The sequence below is a fragment of the Rhamphochromis longiceps genome, linkage group LG7 (genome assembly GCF_057381845.1).
Source record: "Rhamphochromis longiceps isolate RC_006_pf linkage group LG7, R_longiceps_female_GT1.1, whole genome shotgun sequence".
Lineage (NCBI taxonomy): Eukaryota > Metazoa > Chordata > Actinopteri > Cichliformes > Cichlidae > Rhamphochromis > Rhamphochromis longiceps.
In genome coordinates, this window is record NC_140563.1 from 37,311,007 (window position 1) to 37,335,846 (window position 24,840).

At 40.2% G+C, this 24,840-nt stretch overlaps 1 protein-coding gene across 2 annotated transcripts in view; it reads right to left on the reverse strand.

Moving 5' to 3' along the window:
* Positions 1 to 24,840, reverse strand: part of rxraa (retinoid X receptor, alpha a) — a 115,456-nt gene that overhangs the window by 43,061 nt on the left and 47,555 nt on the right. For both annotated transcript variants that reach the window (XM_085413560.1, XM_085413561.1), the window contains exon 3: positions 4,515 to 4,753. In XM_085413560.1, the coding sequence (XP_085269686.1) occupies positions 4,515 to 4,753 (239 nt within the window). The remainder of the gene's footprint in view (positions 1 to 4,514; positions 4,754 to 24,840) is intronic.

The window sequence follows — 24,840 nt, forward strand, 5'->3', positions numbered from 1 at the left end:
CCCAGAGCATATAGCTCAAAAGATGTCTTGCAACCTCTCCCTTCATAGAACTCCAGAAAATATGAGTTGACAACCCTGGCAAAACCACGAAATAAAAGACAAAGTATGCGCTTCAAATAACACACAATATCTTTTATGTATAGTATGTTTGCTGACAATGCATGGTCCTCTTCACAGAGAAAGAACATAACCGCAGTATGTCATTGTGTCTGGATGCTCGGGACAGAGCTGAAGGGGAAGTACTGTTGTTCAAGATGTAAGAACTGGCTGATAATAAAGGACTGTCTCTCTCTTTACATGTGGTTAGCTTTTTTCTGAGGATGTGAGACTCCTGTATGAATAGGACTTTTGTTCATCTTCTCCCAAGCTTTCATCATGTTTTCAATTAAACCTTTGATGTAGAGGATAGTTAAACCTTGCTGCTTTTCATTTATACACTGTTTTTTATTGAAAAATATATAGCTTTTAGGGCAAAGTAGGTAAGCACGATTACCACCTGACCGTGCATGTCCATCTATAAATGTAATCTTTCTACTGGAAGATGCTGCTGAGTGCAGCTGATGGTCAAATAAGGTATTCTTGTGATTATTGTATTTTATAATACTACATATGCATGTATGATCATTAGAAAGAAAGTACAGTATATGCAGTTTGGTGTGTGTCCACGCCTGTGCATTGTGAGCCGTTAGCTTAGGCAGGGTCTCACACTGGTCTGGGCGGTTAAGTAGTGAAAAAGGCTGAGCTGTGACCTCGTTCCAGTTAACTGCTCCTGACAAAAGCAAGTCAGCCGAGTGGCATATGCCGTCTGACTCAAATCACGTCTTATCAGATGTGCCGCGCCTCACGACCACAGGGCAGTGCCACCATCTTTATGCTCTAAGCCACTGCACTTTCAAATCAAACCACTGTTCCCCACCTTTGCTGAGCAGCAGCAAGAAGCCTCAACAATCTCGGTTATGGAATCACTCATAGTTAACCGTTTACAAGACCACCTGTACAGTTTGGGTTTGGGTGGCATTCGAAATATGTAAAACACAGGTGTCAACAATAACATTTTTGTTTTTCCTTTCTTTATTCTTTAGCATTAATGAAATGAGAATTTTTTTAAAGCTTTGCAATATAATGATAGTATGCAGATACACCTTAAGTTAAGCATAATACTTGTGTGTATACTGCTTCTCTTAGACAGACTAATCAAAAAAGTCAGCCAAAATGATATTTTTTCTTGTTATCTAAAGATATTTTAACATTACAAAAAATGTATTTTCATTATTTTTTGAATAATAAAGAAACAATTAAATCGCACCAGTACGGTAACCTTCGGTTTGTTGGACGCATTTGCCCTCACATCAACTGTTTCAACAAATGAACCACTACAGCACTGTAAATACTAAACCAGCTATAATTACTGTAAGTACAGTATTAAAACAGTTGGCACTAACTGAATCAGTTGTTACTGGTTCTTGACACAGCTACTAAAAATGGTGGGATTGGCTGTGAGGCGGTACAAAAATACCCCAGTATGCTGACACCACAGGATATTTTTCATGAATGCCATAATGTAAACATATTTTTAAGATTAATGTGTACACCTAAAAAGTTATATCAAAACACTAAAGCACGTGTAAAAGATTCATTGAGACAGAGCAGTTTTTCCCCACAACCTGGTACACTGACAGTTGCTTCAGTATATTTCATGATTTACTTTTAATTTTTCAGGCATCTGATTGGTTTATGATTGAGCTAACTGCTAACTAGCCGTTTTTGTTTCTCTGCTCAGTTGGTTGTTGTGTGGTCCTCAGTGTCATTCAGCTTTCTCAAGTCTCCTGTCCCACTATTGGACAAATTAAAAATCCACCATAGTCTAATATCAGCTCTCCACCCCCACACGTGTGCCTCACTATCATCACAATGTAAATCAGTGAAAAACATTGCAGGTTCAGCTGAACCCACCAAAGTGTTTTGCTAACTAAAAATTTCACCTGCAAATAAAGAATACCCCTCCAGGACAGAAATGGCAGTGCAGATGAAAGTGTTGGAATCATAAAGTGCCCAGGAATAAGAAGGAGAGGGTAGGGAGAAGGACGAGGGGCTTTCTAGCAATGAAAGATTTTGGCTGCTTTCACAAAGTGCTCCTAATCCACTCTAAACTCCATTACATGTGGGACACTTTCACTAAGAAGACACAGATAAGCTCAACAATAGCGAGGAGAGCCCATCCAAAAAAAAAAAATAAAAAATCAACAAACATAAAGAAGGGCAGCAACCACATTTTGGGGGGAAACTATTTCAATTTTAGATATGGCACCAAACTGAAACTGGGCCACTGTATGCTTTGATGTCTCAATTGTTTGCGTGTGTGCATTTAATAGCAAAGAAACCAAAGCTTATTGATGGAACAAAAATGACAGAGACAAAGGGAGAAAATGGAGATGTTGTGACAGAGACAAGGATAGAACAAGACTGGGAAAGTGGACAGCCAAAGAAAAAGGATGGATGAATAGAAAGAGACGAGAGTAAGATATGGCAGGGAAAAAATATGCCTCAGATATAGAAGTAAGAGTGACAGAGCTAAACTAGTGTGGGATCCCAGTTGAATAGGACTTGATTAACTGTGCCACAGGGTCAGAGCAGGGTCTCTGTCTGCTGGGGCCTGGCTTACGAAAATGATATGTGTGCATATATGTGTGAGTGTGCAAGTTTTGACTGTAATTTGCACTTTTGAAACATGTGACTGCAATTTGCAAGACACGATATACGTAAATGGTTTTTCTGGTTGGCTTAGGGCAGCTGCACTTCTCTGTGATCTGAAAGGGAGCACAGAGAAAACCTCATGAAACCTAGGATGAAGGCTTTCTGGTTTCTTACAGTATGAAAAATGTAGCATTAATGGGTGTTCATTTTGCCCTAAACACACTACAGCTTCTTGCTACGAGGCTTTTTTTCTTGATCTTGTGTAATAAATACAGTGCACACCTCACATTTACAGAGATCTGCTTTTGCCCCTCGTTAAAAATGGACAGTAGCAAAACTTTTGGTCAACAATATCTATATAGAAGAATTAAGAGTTGTAAAAGGTAGAAGGGTCATTAACTTAAATTTTTGCCTTTTGTAAGTGCCTCTTGTTGGCCCCAACAAAACAACCAGCTACTAGTAACTCACTTTTTTCCTCATTTATTTCTTTGTTTTTAATTTGAATTACAATTATAGAATATATGAAATCCACTTTATGGATATTGGATATATGGTAATGGATATTTAATTTCCTTCATCACATTTCTTCCAAAAATAGCTAACTTTAAAAAACATTTGTTAAAACGCACAATAATAAAATTACAAAGTAACTTAATGCATTTTGGAGTAACATCATATTTAAATCTATATGAGGAAACAGGTGGAATTGATTCTATTAATGTTGTAAATTTGCAATATTGTACTTTGCCTAAAATAAAAAAGCAACCCATGATGTGCATGACTCTCAAACCTCAAATGAAAATGTAATTAAAACTAATGAAAATCAGAATTTGGTCTATAATGAGAGATCTATAGTGCAAAAAACTGTCAGTTCTTTATTAAAACACAACATATAGACAGCAGTCTAAGTTCTCCAAACTTTTTCCTTTTGATACAAAAATAAACCACACTGTCCCTGCAGTGGTTCTACTGACATTTTGCAGACCACACACCTGTTGACCATTTTGGACATTTTGGATGTGAAAATCCTGCTGACAGTGTAAGATGTAGTGAATAAGGTCCCAGTCGCACCTGGCTTACAGACTGATCAGTGACCACCTAGCAACCGCTCACTGTGAGGGATAATTTAGCACTCCCTGACCACTTGCAAGTTGCTGAAGGTTGATCAAAAGTTGCTGGGAAGATAAGACCTGCATATTGCTTTCGCCTATAATTTGAATGAAAGTGATGGATCTGTCTACAAACACCGTCCAAGCTCTCCAAGCTGTACTGAAACTTTGAAAAGTGTGACATAAACCAGAAACGAAGACCATTTGCCTTCAAACCAAAAGTTTTGAAACATGCTGGCACAACTTCACAACTCGTTCTTTCGCACTTTCTTAGTAATACTGCTGCTTGGCCAATATTTGGCAAGCTTTTGCAAACAAACATGAAAAACTACAGACATTCATGGAACTCTGCTAGCAATTAAAGCTATCAGTAGGAGGTCTTCAGTCCAGCATCTTCTCTGTGACCAAATTCAAGGAAAAACTCCCTTTTAACAGGAAGAAACCTCCGGCAGAACCAGGCTCAGGGAGGGGCGGCCATCTGCTGCGACCGGTTGGGGTGAGAAACCTTTGGGCTAACCACGAGAGTTCCAGGTTTAAACTATTTCAGGTATTAGAAAGTGCAAGCAACAGCTATGGCTGTGAGTATCAAAGAAATATATCTTTTGGTTTATCAGAAAGTGAGCAGATAACTTGTTGTCAGTATGCTTACTAATCTCTATAAAATCATCCTTAAAATGTAAACTTTTAAAAGTGTCTCTTAACAGGCCTCACCTGGGGGCTAACGCTAGGACCGTAGCCCATGCCAGGTGAGTTCATGGAGTGAGGGCCCATGGGTGAGCTGATGACAGAGAAGGGTGAAGCCAGGCCATTCATTGGAGAGCTCAGCGTACTGATGGGAGAGTGGAGAGGGCCTGAGGGCCCCATGGACGTTGGGCTGAGTAGAGATGGGTGCATTCCACGGTGGGAGGTTGGTGATCCCAAGGGCGAAGAGGTCACCTGGCCTGATGAATCTGTTCAGGAAAAAAAACAAAAAACAGAAAGATTACACATTTTATCTTGACGATTCCAATGAGCAAAGAAAATCACTGATAATAAACACGGGTAATTCTTACCATCCCGTCATATTTTCTTATGATAATAAGGTCTTTTGAGTTTGCCTTCATAAGCTTTTCAAAGCAAAATGAGACAGGAAAAACCTGATGCAAGGCTTCACAATTTGGACCAAAAAGCCACTTTGATAACTAAGTTTTGAATAAACACTCAGAATTCTTCAAAACAACGCTCTCACACTTGGTTTCTTCCAGCCAGGGTCGTTGGCACCGCAAGGCTAGCACATCTGGTAAAGTGTGAAGGCAGTTCTTTAATGTGAGTGCTGTGCAGGAAAATGGACAATTCAGCAAAAAACACTTAAGACAATTAAATCCAACAATCACCAATAGTGGAAAAACCACAAAGTCAGCGGCTGAACGGTTGTGGGTATGGGCAGAATGTCATGAAAAGCTTGTGTACATGAACCGGGTGTTGGTTTTCTTTACTCTGCTGTTTTTCTCCACCATCATTTTTGATGGATTAACATATCCTGGGAAACTTACAAGTAATGTACCAACCATAAATGGACATAGTTTCCAGGTCTGAAAAGTGAAGCCAGCGTAAAAGTGCCTTAAACTCATGTAGTTCCAAAAAAGACTTGTGGTTGCTTAGAAGTGTATGGAAAGTGACATTCGGCTTTCTTAATCTGCAACTTCATTAAACACTTTCCTGATGAGTCTCACCTGCTAGTCTCAGGTCAAACTGAACAGAAGATTAAATCCATTTGTTCAACTGTGGTCCGTCTAAGAGTCACAAAGGAGAATAATCCAGGAAAGGCTTGCTAGCTAATGATTTGTCAACCATAAATCATTAGCCAGCGAGTGCACAGTTTCACAATCTCATTCATCCCTAAGTCACTACATCTGGTTTCCAAGATGGCTATGGCCAAAAAACTGAAATCACAGATTTAAGTGGGACTTCACAAACCAGTAGGTGATGTCCTGGTGGCAAGATACCCCTTTTATACTGTCTATGGTCTTCTCTTTAACAGTCAATCCTGTTCTCAGCTATGTGTATAGTGCTTAACACAAAGAGCAGAGCACACCGTGAAGTAAAGGCAAACGTAGATATACAATGAGACAAAGGAAAGAAACAAGTGTGACATTAAAAGAAATAAAACACAGTAGAGACTTATGGATATGGGGGGCCATGGATGTGGTAAACACTTAAAAAGACTGTATAACTTTACAAAGCAGTTCTGCTGCTCTCTCACAGACTGCTTCGTTCTGGTAAACTGAAGTCCTTCCTTGAGGCATCTACGAGGTCAGGGATATACACTGGATTTATATTGCATATAGCTTATGAATGGGGTAGTAGTGGGCTCAGGAAAATGACAAGCATGACCTTGCACCACAGCTGAGGAGAATCCTGCAGTGACTGAGACTGAAGTCAGAATGATAAGGATAAGGTCATGTGTACAAAAGCTCATCTGCGCTCACAGCCCCCCCCCCCCCCCCCCCCAAAAATCATCAGAGCTACTCTTTATCTTGACTGAGCTTTCCATCTTTCCATCAGCTGTCAACACAGAAGATATGAGACAGGTGAGAACATTAGCAAAGAAGTACTGATATGCTGTGCTATGTCACTGAGACTTTGGCAACTTTGTTGTATGTGTACTGATAACAAACCTCCTGTCTCAACTTTCAACACTGCAGTTCAGTCTTGCATACTTTCCATTTATGACTGAGCCTGCCTTTGCTTCCATCATTCTTTTTTATAATCTCACATCCATCGACCCCATTTTTATTCATTAAATGTCCCACAAAGGGACACACCGTTAAGACACACCAGCTTTTTGAACATAAATGTATTTATAGACATTATAATTTATCAAACAACAGTGGCCTTATCAGTAACTGATTCACATAATTAGTTTTGCAAGCAAAATGCTGAACAATTAAATGTTGCAAAAATGTCCATGAATAATAATAATAATAACAATAATAATAACAATAACAATAATAATAATAGTGACATATCTCAGTGTCTCCAAAGACATTCCCTCATTTTTGTATTTTAATTTACAACAATTTCTCAATCCATTTTTATAGCTGGCATTAGAGAGCTGAGGTTCACATCAGTTTCTCTGTTGTCCTTAAATACCCTCCTTTATACCCTGTCCTATTTTGACACTGCAAGTTCACTCTGTCTGCTCTCTGCAGTGGGAGCATGGACACATGTTATGTAATGAGTTGGAGTGTGGCTTGTCTATCACGCTCCCACATTTTGTACGTGACCAGGTTCCTCTATTTTCTGCACAGTGGAAAAAAGCAGATAGCTAAACTAGTTAAAGGCAGAGATTAGCAACTTTAGTTTCTTTTAGGAATTCTCCCCATCCTTTTTATTGCTACGTAGCCAAAGTAACAGCCATACAAACTCAAATCATTTAAAGAAAAATGCTACAAAATACATTTGCAGGAGCACTGGTTTTAGCAGCACTCTGCACTGAGTACCAGTGCAGTTTTCAGCTGAGTCAAACCAAATACTTCCTGCACATCTTGCTTGACTCAAAAGAACTTCCTGTTAGAAACGACACACACACACACCCACACAGAAACACCCTATCCTTTGGAAAATAAACAAACAGACTTGTTAAAAAAGGGGCTAATAACAGCTCTGTATCTAGCTATGTTACTTCAGTGTTGGATCCCATGACTGATACTTCTTGAGCTTCTATCTGTATGATTAGATTTTTTCCTCCAAAAATATGTGCCCACACACACATAGCTCCAAAATAATTCCCATAACCCTTCTCCAACTGGGTTTCAATTCAAGCAGATAAAACGAGAGGCGGTATTAGAGTTGCCAATCTGCCATTGTAGCTCTCAGTGGGGGTGGAGGGTAGGGGAGAGTGGGACTCAGCAAACAGAATCCCAGCAAGGCCCCACCTAGAGGGGGGGATGACAGAGACAGGCTGGGAGGTAGATCCGCCTGTTATGTCTCTTTTTTCCCCTCCCATTCATTCTTTATGTCCCTCTTTCTTCCGACAGCTTTTGGAGAAGAGGAAAATCCAAAGCAGAACACTTTTCCCCTCTAATGTTCCCCCTCTTTATGACCAAGCAGCGAACCATGTGGTCACACTGGATTGTATGTGGATGGTCTTGTTTGGACAAAGCTCCCAGAACATAAAGATTTCTCAATGCGAAATATCTGTGTGTGCGTTTGAGTGTACAGTATGCGTGTGTATGTTTACTCTTGTTGGAGTTGGGTTGCCAGTGTAGGATTACAGCAGGATGAAAAGGACTCTGTCCTAATCCTCCCCGGAGAGGAAAGCAGAAGAGAAAATTAGGGTAGAGGAGACAAGGAAAGAAAGGATAAGGAAACAAATAATGGTTGTAAGGACAGAAGAGTGGAGAAGAAGAAAAAAAGCAGAAAGGAAGATCCAATGAGAGAAGGGGAATCAAGAAGAAACAAAACAAGAAGAATGACAGAAGAAAGGAAAGAAATGACTAGACTGGACAAGAAAAGTAAGCAAGGAGCAAGATGGAAATAAGGTTCCTCTGTACATACACAAGACATGTGCATTTAGGTTTAAATTAAGCTTTGCCAAGTTCTCCTTTGAGATAAAGTCCCGGCTCACACAACAAGATCTCAAATTCCAGTTTCTGTTATCAGTTAACTATAAAAATACAACTCAAAGAATCTCTGTAAAATCTTCAACCAACACTTTGACTTTAAGCCCAACTAATCAAGGAAAAAGAAGTGGAGAAAAAAAAAGGGGGGGGGGGGCAGCATTGCCACTCCTGCCTGCGTTTCTTCATATAGCCAATTCCATCTTAACCTGTTAAACTGGAAATGGGAATATGCATCGTGAGCAGTCTTGGAAAAACAACCTCTGGCAGCCGTTTGCACTGTATGCAAGATATGAAATAAACCTGTTCAAAAGATAAGAGTGACTGTAAAGCCAATCACTGAAAAAGGGCAGGGCAGGTAAGAGCAAAAATAAAAATTAAGATAAGACTTTATTGAATCCATGACGGGGATTTTTTTGCGTTACCTCAGCTCAGGTACAGATATCAAAATACAAATAAGTACAATCAATGAAAAAATAAGTAAGATAATACATTATATACAACGGTAGCACACACAGTATGTGATTATGGATATGGTTGTGGAACTATGCAAGACATAAACTATATAGCTTAACATAACTATTGTACCACTACTATTCCTATGTACAGGGAGTGCAGAATTATTAGGCAAGTTGTATTTTTGAGGAATAATTTTATTATTGAACAACAACCATGTTCTCAATGAACCCAAAAAACTCATTAATATCAAAGCTGAATGTTTTTGGAAGTAGTTTTTAGTTTTAGCTATTTTAGGGGGATATCTGTGTGTGCAGGTGACTATTACTGTGCATAATTATTAGGCAACTTAACAAAAAACAAATATATACCCATTTCAATTATTTATTTTTACCAGTGAAACCAATATAACATCTCCACATTCACAAATATACATTTCTGACATTCAAAAACAAAACAAAAACAAATCAGCGACCAATATAGCCACCTTTCTTTGCAAGGACACTCAAAAGCCTGCCATCCATGGATCCTGTCAGTGTTTTGATCTGTTCACCATCAACATTGCGTGCAGCAGCAACCACAGCCTCCCAGACACTGTTCAGAGAGGTGTACTGTTTTCCCTCCTTGTAAATCTCACATTTGATGATGGACCACAGGTTCTCAATGGGGTTCAGATCAGGTGAACAAGGTGGCCATGTCATTAGTTTTTCTTCTTTTATACCCTTTCTTGCCAGCCACGCTGTGGAGTACTTGGACGCGTGTGATGGAGCATTGTCCTGCATGAAAATCATGTTTTTCTTGAAGGATGCAGACTTCTTCCTGTACCACTGCTTGAAGAAGGTGTCTTCCAGAAACTGGCAGTAGGACTGGGAGTTGAGCTTGACTCCATCCTCAACCCGAAAAGGCCCCACAAGCTCATCTTTGATGATACCAGCCCAAACCAGTACTCCACCTCCACCTTGCTGGCGTCTGAGTCGGACTGGAGCTCTCTGTCCTTTACCAATCCAGCCACGGGCCCATCCATCTGGCCCATCAAGACTCACTCTCATTTCATCAGTCCATAAAACCTTAGAAAAACCAGTCTTGAGATATTTCTTGGCCCAGTCTTGACGTTTCAGCTTGCGTGTCTTGTTCAGTGGTGGTCGTCTTTCAGCCTTTCTTACCTTGGCCATGTCTCTGAGTATTGCACACCTTGTGCTTTTGGGCACTCCAGTGATGTTGCAGCTCTGAAATATGGCCAAACTGGTGGCAAGTGGCATCTTGGCAGCTGCACGCTTGACTTTTCTCAGTTCATGGGCAGTTATTTTGCGCCTTGGTTTTTCCACACGCTTCTTGCGACCCTGTTGACTATTTTGAATGAAACGCTTGATTGTTCGATGATCACGCTTCAGAAGCTTTGCAATTTTGAGACTGCTGCATCCCTCTGCAAGATATCTCACTATTTTTGACTTTTCTGAGCCTGTCAAGTCCTTCTTTTGACCCATTTTGGGGACTGCAAAGCTCTCCAGCGAGTAGTGCGGTGCTCTGAGCGGATAATTGGAGGTGAGCTTCCCTCCCTCCAAGACATCTACAGGAAGCGCTGCCTGAGGAAAGCGGGGAGGATCATCAAGGACTCCAGTCACCCCAGCCATAAACTGTTCAGACTGCTTCCATCAGGAAGGAGGTTCTGCAGCATCCGGTCCCGTACCAACAGACTGAGAGACAGCTTCTTCCATCAGGCCATCAGACTGCTGAACACGTCATAGACACCTCAGCTTCACTACTGGAACTTCAACATTATGCACTCCACACTGTATATAAATGCCACTTGTTTTGCACATATTCAACTCTGTATATTTTATATATTTTATTATTATTATTATTATTTTTTTTTTTACTATTTAATTTGTAAAAATGTGGACACACACACACACACACACACACACACACACACACACACACACACACACACACACACGTAGGAAAATATTTAGTATACACATCCAGAAATGCATACACTATTATATATTGTACATATATTTATTAGTTTCAGGTTGGCCATTCTTGTATTTTGCTCGTTTGTGTTGTTGTGTTTGCACATCTCTGTTGCTTGTGGGGCTCGCACACAAGAATTTCACTCGCATGTGCTGTGCCAGTGTGCCTGCACATGTGATGTGACAATAAAAGTGATTTGATTTGATTTGATTTGATTTTGCCAAAGGAAAGGACGTTGCCTAATAATTATGCACACCTGATATAGGGTGTTGATGTAATTAGACCACACCCCTTCTCATTACAGAGATGCACGTCACCTAATATGCTTAATTGGTAGTAGGCTTTCGAGCCTATACAGCTTGGAGTAGGACAACATGCATGAAGAGGATGATGTGGACAAAATACTCATTTGCCTAATAATTCTGCACTCCCTGTATAGACATGTACACACACACACATGTGCACACTAAATATACATTTGTATACATATACATACATATATACCTGCGCATGTCCATACACATAGAAGGTCCATTATGCATGAAGTGGTGACCGTGGATGTTCACAGTGTCCAGTGAGTCATGACATCGTGATTGAGGAGTAATAGAGTCTAACTGCTGTTGGGATGAATGATCTGTGAAAGCGCTCCTTCCTGCAGCGAGGGTGTTTCAGTCTCTGACTAAAGGAGCTGCTTAGCACACTCACAAACTCATGCAGTGAGTATGTGAGTGTGAAGCATACTGAAGCATTCGCGAAATGAGTGGCATCTGCCTCTCTTCATTGGCAGTGAGGCGGTGGAGAGGGTGAGCAGTTTTAAATTCTTGGGGGTAACTGTGACCGAGGACCTGTCCTGGGGCAACCATATCACCTCAGTTGTACGGAAGGCCCAACAGCGCCTCTACTACCTGAGGAGACTGCGGAGCGCACACATTCCCAGATCTCTGATGTTGAACTTCTACAACTGTGCCATCAGCAGCGTTCTGACGTATGGATTTCTAGTGTGGTTCCCCAGCTGCACCAAGGCCGATCAGCAAGCACTCCAGCGGGTGGTGAAAGAAGCTGGCAGAATTATTGGAACAAGTCTGCCAGAGATCAGTAATATCTTCCCCACTCGCTGTCTGAGGAGGGTGCACAGTATCCTGCGGGACCAACATCACCCTGCGCGCCACCTTTTCCATCTGCTGCCCTCAGGGAGAAGGTACAGGTCTATACAGGCCAGAACATCCAGACTGGCCAACAGCCTGTATCCACAGGCTGTGAGGCTCCTGAACTCTCTGCCCCCCTCTCACGGACAATAACCATATCCAACTTCTTAATAGCAATGAACTGGTCTGCATTGGTGCATCATATCTTTATTCTCTTCCCCCTCCTGCCCCCCCCCCCTTTCTTAAATAGATAACTATCATATCTGATATCATATCTCACAGTACAATAATATTGAATGGGTTGCATTGTTGTATTTTGTCATGTTTCTCAGGTCTTTGTCTGAATTTCTACGAACATTATTGCTAAGGATTGTCTTATTGCATTGGAGTCACACTGGGTTAAATATGTACACTTGGGTTTTAAGGGGTATTTATTATTTTCTTCTTTTTTTTGGGTTGTATGGAAGCCCCAAACGCAATTTCATTGTTCTTGACAATGACAATAAATAAATAAATACTAAATACTAAATCTGTCCAGGTTCTCTTAGCGTCAACTTAGAAAAAAGGGTGACTCACAGCTGTAAGCCACTTAGAGCGTTGCCGACTGCAGGCTCTCCCTGCCAATTTGTCAAAATCGCTGGGCACACAAAAACAAGTGACAGCTACAAATAAGCAAATTAGAGCTTGTTTTGCTGACAGAGACAAAGTTCTCCACTTATCACCTCTCCACTTCATTCAAAAGTCTCCTACATCTAAACAATGCCTCCCTCCCTTTAGCTTTCCTTTCTTGCTCTTTCGTTCTACTGTTGAGTGTTATTACAAGGGGGAAATTTTGCCAATTTATTATCTAGCTGTTACTCACTTGTGTGTTTAAAGATGATAAACGGATGAGAATCAGATAAGAAGGGATAATGAGATGACAGATCAATGCAAAAACAGGAACATGTTGGAAGCAACCTGTTTACATTTTTTCTGACAGGTGAGCTGCTGCAGTTGTGATTAATGACCACCCTCTCTCCAGAAAAAAAAACGACACCATCTGTTATCTGCACAACAGCACTGGTGTAAACAGTACAAAGAATTTCTGGTCTGTACAGGATTAAAGTGAGTGGGATGTTAAAAGGGGTGCGATTTAACTGGCGCGGAGATGGGTTTGGTTGCTAGCACACGCTAGACAGCACATTTTATTCATTCGTGTAAGCTAACAAATTGTTTTGTAATTTTAGACAGCAGGGGCAAAATCCCATTCATATAGTCTCATTCTAACAGTCAATATTTTAATTTAATCACCTTTACTTCCATAAATTTAACCACTCCTACTCTGGAGAAATCTATAACTTATATTGCACCATATGAAGTTGCGCTTAAATTTTGGATGGTTGCTCCATTTGCTGGTAGTTGAAATCATGTCTCAGAGGTACAGGTATTCAAATATAAAGAAATCCTAACCATGTGGACCTATTTGGAACTGTTCAGAGCACCTTGTTCAATTCATGCCGCAAAGAGATAAGCCAGTTCTAAATGGTAAAAGGGGGATTAACGCAGTGCTAGCAAGGTTTACCTGATAAAACATCTGATGAGTTTACTTATCTACATTGTGCGTACATCTTGGATTTAAACATTTTCAAAGCATCTCAAACAACATGCTGGATCAGTCTGCTTGTTAGCATTAAAGTAAAACAATCAAGCAGGAAAAAAACCCTCGCCGTTCAATTTTCAGCAGCTGATGCACATAAGAACTTGTGACAACATGAAAAGATAAGCAACCACTGTTCTCACATAAAGACTACAAATAACTCAGCTGCCTTCAGAGCTAACACCATTGGTTGCATTCCCTAACGAGCCCATGAGATTGTGTTGCCCCTGCCACCAGCAAGGGATGATGCATTATAGATGGAAAGTGCACCACTATAGTCGGAACAATCCTGAGAGCCGATGAAAAGTGTGTCTTTCCTTTCTTTAGACTGCTGTCTCACAAATGACTTCTCTGGCTTCATATGCTTGTCCTCTCAGCGTCTCATTCACCTTACTTCGGAACAACCTGTTTTGTCTAACCTTTTTAAAAACACATTCACAATCATAGCCATGTGCCTATACAGAGGCAGACAGATGCTCATTTTTCATTCCATGCCTAACTCTGCTCCTCTATTATTCATCTACTAGTGCCACAGTGGAGATTTAGTATAACGCAAGGGCGTGGGATGCTACAAAAACAGAAAGCGAGAACAGATAAATCTCAGTAAATCACATACTTTATGTCCAGTTGCCTTTTAGCTATTAAATCTCCTGAATCATCATCAACAGAATTGACTGTCAGTAGACAAAAATCATAATGCTCTCTCTCTTTCTGTGTTTGTGCATACACCACTGCCAATTTTAGTTTAATACCTCTATAGCTTGTGTCCAATCCCATATTCTCTGAAGACTTTGTTCAGTCTTTCAGTGCAGAAAAAAATGCAAAAACAAACAAAAAAAATATCCAAATGGGCTTGATGTAGACCCTTTGCACAGACGACGTGCTTTCTATACTAACCGTGATTGGCTATGGCTAAGTTGGGGAATGATGGCATAGGTGAGAGACCGGCCAGGAAACAAATGATCATTACACAGACCGACTTTGCAATAAACGAAGCAGTCATGAGTCACTTGCACCTACACTGTGGCACTTTAGTAAACTGCAGCTCCAAAGAAAAAACTGGATAAAAGGGTGGCATGTTAACAATAACACGGGCCCTGTTTTTAATGCACCCCTCTACCCCACACCTTCTGTTGATTTGAGGCACCAAGCAGTATTTTTTTTTCCCTTTTTCTTTCTTTTTTTAAATTCTTCGGAACAACGTTTTAGGACATCGTCTAGGTGAGTCACTTTTGAAAAGCACAGAGCGGCACAGAGCGAAGCCGGAATGAAACACTAGTCATTAGCATTTCTCCGGATGTGTTCAGGAAGAAGAGAGAAGAGGAAAAAAGAGATTCAACGAAATAACCCAGGAGATTCAGTGGGCTGTGGAAAAAAAAAACAGAGCCCAAAATAACATGGGAGTTGGTATTACGGTTTCATTTTTAGAGTTTTTACTGCTGATGTCTCTATTGCCATGACGACAGCGGGCTCATATTTTTCTCAGTCTTCCATAAACCACTTTGTGTATGCGCTTCAAAAACTAGATCATTATTCATTGTTCTTTTTTCTCCATTAAGCTTCACACTTTCTGTGTGCGCGCATGTGTGCTCATTAATTGGGAAATGTCTGTCTACTGTTTTCCACTACATAAACAGACTAATCTGGTGCCCTCAGTTATGTCCAAAGTGTAAATATCTGAGTCTGATATGTTTACTCTGTAGATAGGAGAGAGGAAGTGGGGCTGTGTGTGTGTGTGTGTGTGTGTGTGTGTGTGTGTGTGTGTGTGTGTGTGAGAGATGGTGTGTGTGTGTGAGAGATGGTGTGTGTGTGTGTGTGATGGTGTGTGTGTGTGTGTGTGTGTGTGTGTGTGTGTGTGTGTGTGTGTGTGTGTGTGTGTGTGAGAGATGGTGTGTGTGTGTGTGTGTGTGTGTGTGTGTGTGTGTGTGTGTGTGTGTGTGTGTGTGTGTGTGTTTATTGTGTATAAAAGATGGTGTAGGGAGCAAGCTTGTGATTGGCTGATGAAATATCAACTGGTTATGCATATAATCGGCGCACACTACTAAAAAAGGTTTTGTTTTACAAACTTATTATGTTCATAAAATTTCTGAAATTTGGATGGAAAAAAATCCTATTCGCATTTTCCACTAGTAAACAACCTGTTCTGGCTCTAGAGCATAAAAAAATCTGAAAACTTCTGTTTGCAGTGATGCAAAAAATATGGATAAGCGAGGAGTTTTCATATATCTAATAAAAATGTAAGTAAGTGTCAGGGTCCTGGGTCTCCTGACCCAGCGTTTTAGTTCTTTGTGATTTTTGTATTATTGTACTTGGTGTGAGTTTCTAGTTTCGATCCCTTGCCCTTCATGTTTCTCTATGTCCCCTCTGTTCTGTGTAAGTCTGTGTCTGCATGTTTGATTTCCCCTCTGTGTCTCTCGGTTCTTAGAGTCCTCTGCCTTATGGTTTATGTCTCTGTGTTTCTTAGTTGCTGTCTCCACTGTGTCAAGTTCGCGTCTCTGTGTGATACTTCCTGTTTTACTTTGAAGGTCCGTGTCTTATGTGAATGTGTCCTGCTTTGCTTGTCTCGTCAGTTCTAATTTCCCCCAGCTGTGCTCTCCTTCTGTGTCTCATTCTCCTCGTTACTTCCCAGTGTATTTAGTCCCTGTGTTTCTCTGAGTCAGTGTTGCGTCGTACCCTCAACAAGCTGTGTGTGTTTTGCCTCCGTGTTGCCAGTGTTTTGTTTCCAGTTCCAGTTCAGTGTTTTGTTTCCAGTTCAGTGTTTTGTGCTTCAGTGTTTTAGTCCACCAGCGTTTTTGTTTGTCTTTTGGTGAGTTTAGTAGTAAGAGGTTTTCCAGCATTAAAGCTGCGCTTTAAGTTGAACTTCTGTGTCTGAGTCCTGCATTTTGGATCCACCACTCCTGCTTGCCCGCCTGCCACACAGCCAACCATGACAGTAAGCAAGTAATTTAAGCTATAAATAAAAGCACTAGCTGTTCATATAGCATTGTGGTGTGGTGATTAACACTGTTGCTTCACATCAAGAAGGTCCTCGGTCTAAAACAGCATACTCCAGCTTCCTCCGACAGTCCAAAGATGTGGACTTAGATTAATTAGTGTGTCTAAATTGCCCAACAATGTGAATGGTTGTCTGTCTCTCTCTATTAGCCCCACGACAGGCTGGTGACTTGGTGTGCCCGCCTCTCACCGTAGGGCAGTTGGGATAAGCTCCACCAATCATTAGTTATTATTAATCTCTGACTCTCTTTCACAGTGTTTTTTGTTCTGTCTTCCTCCCTTCACCTCCAACCAGTTTCGGAACATGGCTGCCCCTCCCTGAGCCTGGTTCTGCCGGAGGTTTCTTCTTGTTAAAAGGAAGTTTTTCCTTTCCACTGTCACCAAGTGCTTGCTCAAAGGGGACCTTTTGATTGTTGCTGCTTTCTCTCTATTAGGGGCGACCATGGTTCAGGGGGTTGGGAAGCTCATCTGTACCCGGAAGGTTGCCGGTTCGATCCCCCAGCTCTCTCTGTCCTGGTCGTTGTGTCCTTGGGCAAGACACTTTACCCTACTGGTGCTGGGCAGAGGGGCCGATGGCGCGATATGGCAGCCTTCTGTCAGTCTGCCCCAGGGCAGCTGTGGTTACAACTGTGGTCTGCCTGCACCAGTGTGTGAATGTGAGAATGAATGAATAGTGGAACTGTAAAGTGCTTTGGGTGCCTAGAAAAGCGCTATATGAGTGGTTCTTAACCTTGTTGGAGGTACCGAACCCCAGCAGTTTCATATGCGCAGTCACTGAACCCCTCTTTAGTGAAAAATAAAATATGATGTTTTTCAAATTCAAGACATAGATATGCTTTTTACTAGTGCACAAAATGAGCCGTGCATGTCACGGTGGAGGCTCTGCCGAACCCCTGACCTATATAAATGCAATCCATTATTATTATTCTAACGTCTTCACCTTACAATATAAAGCTCCTTCAGGCAAATGTTATTATTTAGCGCCATATATATAAAGGGAAGCAGAAGAGAACGTTCACTAAATAATCACTGGTGAAACAAATAGTTAGTCATTATATTGTAGCTAATTGAAGCAGATTTTTAAAAATACTTATTTTCAAATTCCAAATATTTTACCCTGAAATAAACCCTCTTTCTTCTGTTGACGTGAACTTGGCCTTGTGTTTTCCAGTGGGATTGATGCAATAAATGAGTCTATAAATAATAACAGAATTTATGTATTATGTACTTCTTGTAAATCTTAGTGGAAAGCTTTGTAAGCATTTATAACTTAAAAATAGTTTGGATGGTATTTCTCACACACGCCTCAGTGTTACCTCTTTAACGCTGTCTTACTTTTAGAAACGAGTGGTTGCAGACAAAAGAATCTTATCAGCATCTCTGCTGACTATGAATTTAGAAAGGTGTATTATAGGCTCATTAAATGGGTTTTTGTTCTTAGTCCTTTGTTTCCTGTGGTCTTTGTGCTCATTATGCTCCTTGCACAATTAACACTATGCTACAAGATAAAACAAAATACCATGTTTACATGTTTTTGTCATCTCAGTTTTTATTAGTCAAGTCCTCCATCCTCAATACAGTAAGTGAGGATTGAGGACAGTGCAAGAAGCCACATGGTGATCAAGGAACTAGATGATATGATCAGACAGGCCAGCTGCAACTATACCTCGATCTTTATGACAGTGCTAATCAAAAGTATCCAGACTCTCTTTATACTGTCTGTTTAAGCCCACATCTGCTGGGATTCATGAACCAACTTGTAGATTAAACAAGAGAGTGTAGGAGCAACAGATAAAGGCCTTAATGTGGGATAAGTGGCAAAAAAGAACCAAAACAGGCCACCCATAATTTCACAGTAGGTGGGCTGCTAACAGCCATCATTTGATACACTGTGTTGATATAACCCGCTTCTTTTTGCCTGCTGAAACAACTGCCCTCATTAAAGACTTAATTCTCTCCCTCCCACCTCCCTTTTACTCTTTTCTGTCTCTCACAGGCTTTATTTTCCTCCCATTTCAGTTCATTTCCCTGATAGCATGTGGATAAAAGAGCCAGCTCCTAGGGCATGCTGGTGCCCTCAGTGACTCTTAAGTGTCTGAAGAGGCCATGAAGCTGTGGCTAGATGTGGCTAGGTGCCAGCTAAGCCACAGATTACTGGCACTATTGCTAACAGTGCCCCGGCTGCCAACACTATGATCTGCTGTTATGGCCTAATTGTTCTCTTTAGCTCTGAGGTGATATACCATGTCTCCCTGGGAGCTCCACGCAGAGCACCAACCAGCTCGTGCACAGAGATACAGTTGACTGAGGTTGGGCCAAATTCTTATGTACAGATCATTTCACACACTGCTTGTAACTTTCTGGTCTAACCTTTAAACAAGGCAGATCTGAAGAGTTTGAAGCAAAGCCAAATGCAACTGGTTGAACAACCTGAGAAATTACAAAAGGAACTGTGAGCATCAAATTTAGTTTAACATATTTCTCACTGGGTAAAGACACACTTTAGAAACCTTGCTCATCATGTGAATGCCACTAATCACCAAGCTTATCCTTATCCTTCCCATATTGCTTTATTTAAGTATGGAATTACTTGGTGGCTGTTTGTCAACTGCACTGTAAATTCAGTCATGCTCAGTGATTTGCTAGAATGAGAAGGGAAGGCTTTCTTTGTAACGTGTCTTCAACTAGGGCCATATAGACGCCATAAAGATTTAACCCAAGGAGCTCTGAAAAATCAACAGTAACCAGCACCCTCAATTTAATGTAATCTCGCCAATATCATGAGGAAGCAAATCCAGATATTTTATTATTCATTGTCTGTAAGTTAGAAATGTAAACAACTGCTATACAAAACCACAAAAAAGCAACAAAAAATTTGCACACACAAATACACAAGACTTAGCACCCCCAAAGTAATACTTCTCCACCCCTACTCCAATGACTATGAAGGATGAAAAAGTTTTGAATGTTAAAGGGTGTCTTTGTTCTGTTTTTAATGCCTGCACAAGTGCAGGATCATTAATATCTAATCTGGCTGCAAAACTGCTCAAGGTACATACAGATATGGGACTATTAGCTGGTTACGGATTATAATTTGATGATTAAATATTGAGCTGAAGTTAATTGTATTTGCTTTACTTGAAGAAAGTCAAACACACTCGAAGTACTACCTATAGTAGGTAGCTTTATTTACACACCAAATTCATTTACACACATTTCTCACTGTGAGGAGAAAACTAGTACACCAAGAGATAGTGAAGAGGGCAACAAATGGAGTAAAAAGGCCAAAGGCACAAAGAATGAAAGCAACATAGCTACTGTGAAGGAAATGTACTCAACAAATGAATGACAGCCATAGTGAATATATCTCACTTGCTGTGCTTTGGTCAGTGGCTTATGTCATAGACATCAACTGACAATACCAGTTGATCAAAGACATGGCGTTGAGCGATAATTACTTCTGCAGCCTGCAGAGCAGCTGTCGGGTGAAGAAGATTACACTGCAACTGATGTTCTTCAGCTCTGTTTGAGTATTCATTACCACAGCAGCTTAGTAAGTCAAAAGAGGTCAGTAATATTCGAGACCGTCAAGACTGACAGGCTCTTTGAATGACCTTAATCAGATAATGTGGAGGTTTTGGAGGCGATTTTTGAAGTTTGCAGACAAATGATGATGAGAAAACATCACCTTTACCACCTGCTTTATTATATTATAAATCTCTATGATTAAGATTTGCAAAGCAAAAAAAGAAAAAAAAGAAAAAAAAAGTATTTAAACCTTTTAAAGACATGTAAGGTTTCATGGCCAAGACTGCTATGAATACATGTAACTGGGGAAATACAACACAGCCAGGAAGCTTCTGATTCATTGAACTTCCTCTTTTGTTGAGCCCAGAGATGAATATCACAACACAGACCCTTATCTGACTTGCTCACTGCCAAAACACACTTGAAGGCGCACGACCGAGTATATACTTACAAACACAGAGAGATAATGAGCTGACAGCAAAGCACATGACTGAATGCAATTTAGCAACAGCGGGTACAAAGAATCAGATCAATTTTTTTTAACTTTCATACATAGCTAGGCACAATGATGCATTCATCATTACAAACAAGGGTCATGTTTCTGCAAGGTCACGCTCATGAAATAAAATGAAAATGGTTTGTGTAACGACAAAGAAAGAAAAACACTAAAACAAACCTTGAAAATTCTCTCTCTCTCTCTCTCTCATATATATATATATATATATATATATACATATATATATATATATACACACATATATATATATATATATATATATATATATATATATATATATATATATATATATACATATATATATATATATATATATATATATATATATATATATATACATATATAAATATAAATACACTCAGAAAGTATTAGAGAACAAAGTGGTTTATTTTTGCACATAGACTATAAGAGGGGCCTAAAAGCACCAGTGTCAACAATTAAAATAATAAATGGTTGCTCGATGATGTCGTACAACTACACAAACTGAAGTTATCTGAGGTCTGTGTGGCCAGTATTTCTTTCTAAGAACACTGCAAGCCACACTACAAATAATAAAGCCATATGATTAAACCAACTAAACAGCTGAATGGATTTCTGTATTTCACCTTCAGGCTAGTCAAAAATGAATCCAGAAACTTTAACTGATCTTTTTCTGCAATTTTTAGAATAAAAGTCAGCAAAAAGCCATCACAACTAAGTAAATAATGAAGAGCAGTCTTTAAAAGGTTAATACAAACACTGCTAGCAGGGAAAATAAATGTAAATGCAGAAGATTTAAAAAAATTCAGCATTATATGTGGAGGAGTGGAAGTGAAAATGTTAGGTGTGTCTTGTATTTACGGTGGAGTCATAAAGCCATCAGTGACTGATGACTAATTATACCAATTACCACGACGGCAAAAACAAACTGCCCCTACCCTTTGGTGACATCAGGATGAGGAATTTGTCACTTCCTAACGTGTTTGGAGACAGTGGGCGATTGACGACTTCCATTTGTGTCAAGGAACCACTGAAACACTTCAAAAGCTGAACACTGTGTGTCTAGGCTCTGTTTATGTGGCTGTTTACTCTCTGCAACACCTGGAATTAGCCCAAGGCAGATGTTGACCCACACAGAGCCTTATGTCCACCCTCCCTGCACTCATTTGCCGAGTCAGTATTCAGCCTATAAAAATGGTAATCGTCCTCTTACACAAATCTAGATACAAAAATACAAAAGTAGATTGTTCACATTTAGTTCTGAGACACAGAATCAACACCAAAGCTTTATTTCCCGTCCCAGCGGAAAGATTAAATATACTGACTCTATTACAAGCCTTTTAGATGTCTTCCACCCACCTTTTATTTTCTCATTTTTCCCCTTATGATGATTATTCTTTTGTTGTAAGCTGTGAGGTGCTGGTCTGTTTGTACTGAAATCCAAATGGAGAAGGAGCTGGCTCCTGGCCGTAAGCTGGAACTGCCATACTCCCACCCCCCACTGCTTCTCCTTCTTCCTCTGGGGAACAAGCCAGAGATGAAGGGAATGGGAATGATGGGTAGAGATGGACTGATCGATGTATGAACACATAGAATGAGCGGCTAGAGATTCATAAATAGATAACAGAGATTCAAATGGGGGAGGAAAACAAAGTGCGAGAAAGTCTCTCAGAGAAAGCTTATAACACTGGGGGCCGCTCGGAGGGTGATGGGAAACTATGTGTGTACGTGCTGCAGGAAGAGGCCTCGCAAACTGGGTGGGAACACACGCGCTCCAATAAGACCAGAGGTTGTGTGTCCTGAAGAACACGTGTGTGTGTTCTGTCAGTTCTGTCACTGGAGGAGTGTACTTTGGATCAGTGCATTGACTCACCGAAAACAAACACAAAATTCTGCAGGCCAGAGGATCGGAGGCACGCTGTATCCAAGACAAACAAGCGAAATCATGAAAATATAGTTGCATTGACTGAGGCCCAACCTTACCACCCCCACGCCTCCATCCGCCCCCTTCTCTTGCTCTATTGCACACAGTCTGTCCAGTACACACAAAATCAATTACCTTTTGGCCCGTTATTAACAAAATAAGTCAGATGGACAACTCAAACAGCTTGTGTCAACAGCGTAACGTTTCTCCCCTGAATGCTTTATTTCAAACCAACAATTAATTCAGCTGCCAAGTTCCAAAAGAGCTGCTTAGTGACACTGCTGGTTCTAAAACTCATATTTTATTTAAGCAAGTGAAAATCTAAACACCGCCCTGTGTAGCAAATTTGCTGCAGAAGAAAACAAGCGACAACTTTGGAAATTTCATGAAAGAGACAATTGTTCTTAAATCAAGGTGAAAGCCAAGCTGTTGTCATGGCCATGTGCTGTGTTTTTGTCTGCCTATTAGCAAGGTTTTGCAAAGACTAACTGACATGTTGGAGAGCCCATTAACCATTAACCACAAAATGATTTCTCTTCAGGTATCCTTAAGATCTGTGTTTTTGTAGTGTAGACCTTTGTAATCTGCATCTCCAACAAGTATTTTCTGCTAGAAAGGACAGATCACATTTGATTTAAAATGTCTGAGCCTGGAGAGATGATTTTCAGGAAGATGCTAGATCAAACAGGGATATGGCTCATGGCTGAATTACCAGCATGGGACATTTTTCATGGGGTCGAGAGAGGTTGCAGAAAAAAAGAAAAGAAAAGAAGAAAGCGCAAACACGGTCAACTGAAGCATCTTGAGCATCTGCAGGTCCTTAAGTGGAGCTGACATATATGTGGATCAGAGTCTATAGATGCATGTGTCTTACCCCTCCCCAGTGCACATGCTTTCACATTTAATTTTTCCCCATACTTCCTCTCCTCTGTTACTGTTTCCTTCAATGTCTTTCCACATCTTTTATTCTGCCTTTGCTGCTCATCACAGGGACTCCCCAGAGGTGGAGGATAATCCCTGTTCGGAGCAGCAAGTCTTTTATGTCCTGGGAAGACACACTGGTTAGAGTGCTGCCAGTTCTTTTTCCTCTCTACTGATACCTCGATCAGCTTCCAAGCCTTGCTGTCTCCCGCTCTCTCTCTATTTCTTAATGTTTGTGCTTTTGAACATGTTCTTTCATTATATAAAACCCATTTCTTTTGCCAGGGATGCGACTACCACTACTAGCCTGTGTTTACACAGCATCAGCAAAACAAAAACACAACGAGTCGGATGCATCTCGAGGTATTGGAGAGGAATCTGCCACTGACTGATTCTATGCACTTATGTATGCTCTGCATGTTTTCTAAAGCGCACAGTCAAGGTTATTTTACAAGAATGTAATAGAAATGACTCTAAAAGCTATGTTCATGCAACTAGGACTATTATTTACTGTTATCAACTTCAGCAACTCAAGGCTGGTAGCTGCCCTTGGTCACTGAAGATTTATTTGTCATCCACAACAGCCCCAAAAATATATTGTTGCATATTTCAATTGCTATACCATAGTCTAGCCGAATTCTTTTCAAATCAAAATCACAAGATATAAAATCACCATTGAATATTTATTTTGGTCCAGGTTGTTATTTCTCTGCCTTCCTATACATCATTCTTGGAAAGTCCAGAAGATTGTGGCTTTCAAGGAAGAATGTAAAAAAAAAAAAAAAAATGCAGCCCAACACCAAAAAAATGTGTAATGTTGATGAAAAAGCCAAAGACCAGCCAAATTTAAGGGGAGTTAAGCTAAAGCACCTCCAATAATGCTTGTATACAATTGCAAGTGCTTCTTTATTTCCAACAGATTCACAGCCCTGCTTTTCAATTGTAACCTATAAACATAACATTAGTGAACCATGACCTCCATCAAGCAGCCTGTTCAAATTAAGTCTTGTTTGAGATTGAGTTGGTTACAATGGCGTCAGATATTTAATCAACAGTTTAAGCACAAAAAAGGATCGTTTTTTTAATGCAAATGTTTTTTCTCCATTTTGGTAAAGAAATACACTTTATATGTTTTCTTTAATACTTGTATTATTAAAGTGAGGTTTTAGTACAGTTTTATAAACTGAAGGCTGAAGAGCCAGGTTAAACTTACCACATAAATTCACAGGTTGCTTTCGTTTAACGTTATTGAAAAGAAAAAAAAAGTTACTGTGTAAAAGCGGATATCTGATACATAATCTTGACCTTAAGAAAAAATTACAATGACAGACAATAAACCCTTATAACAAGCTATTTGGTGAA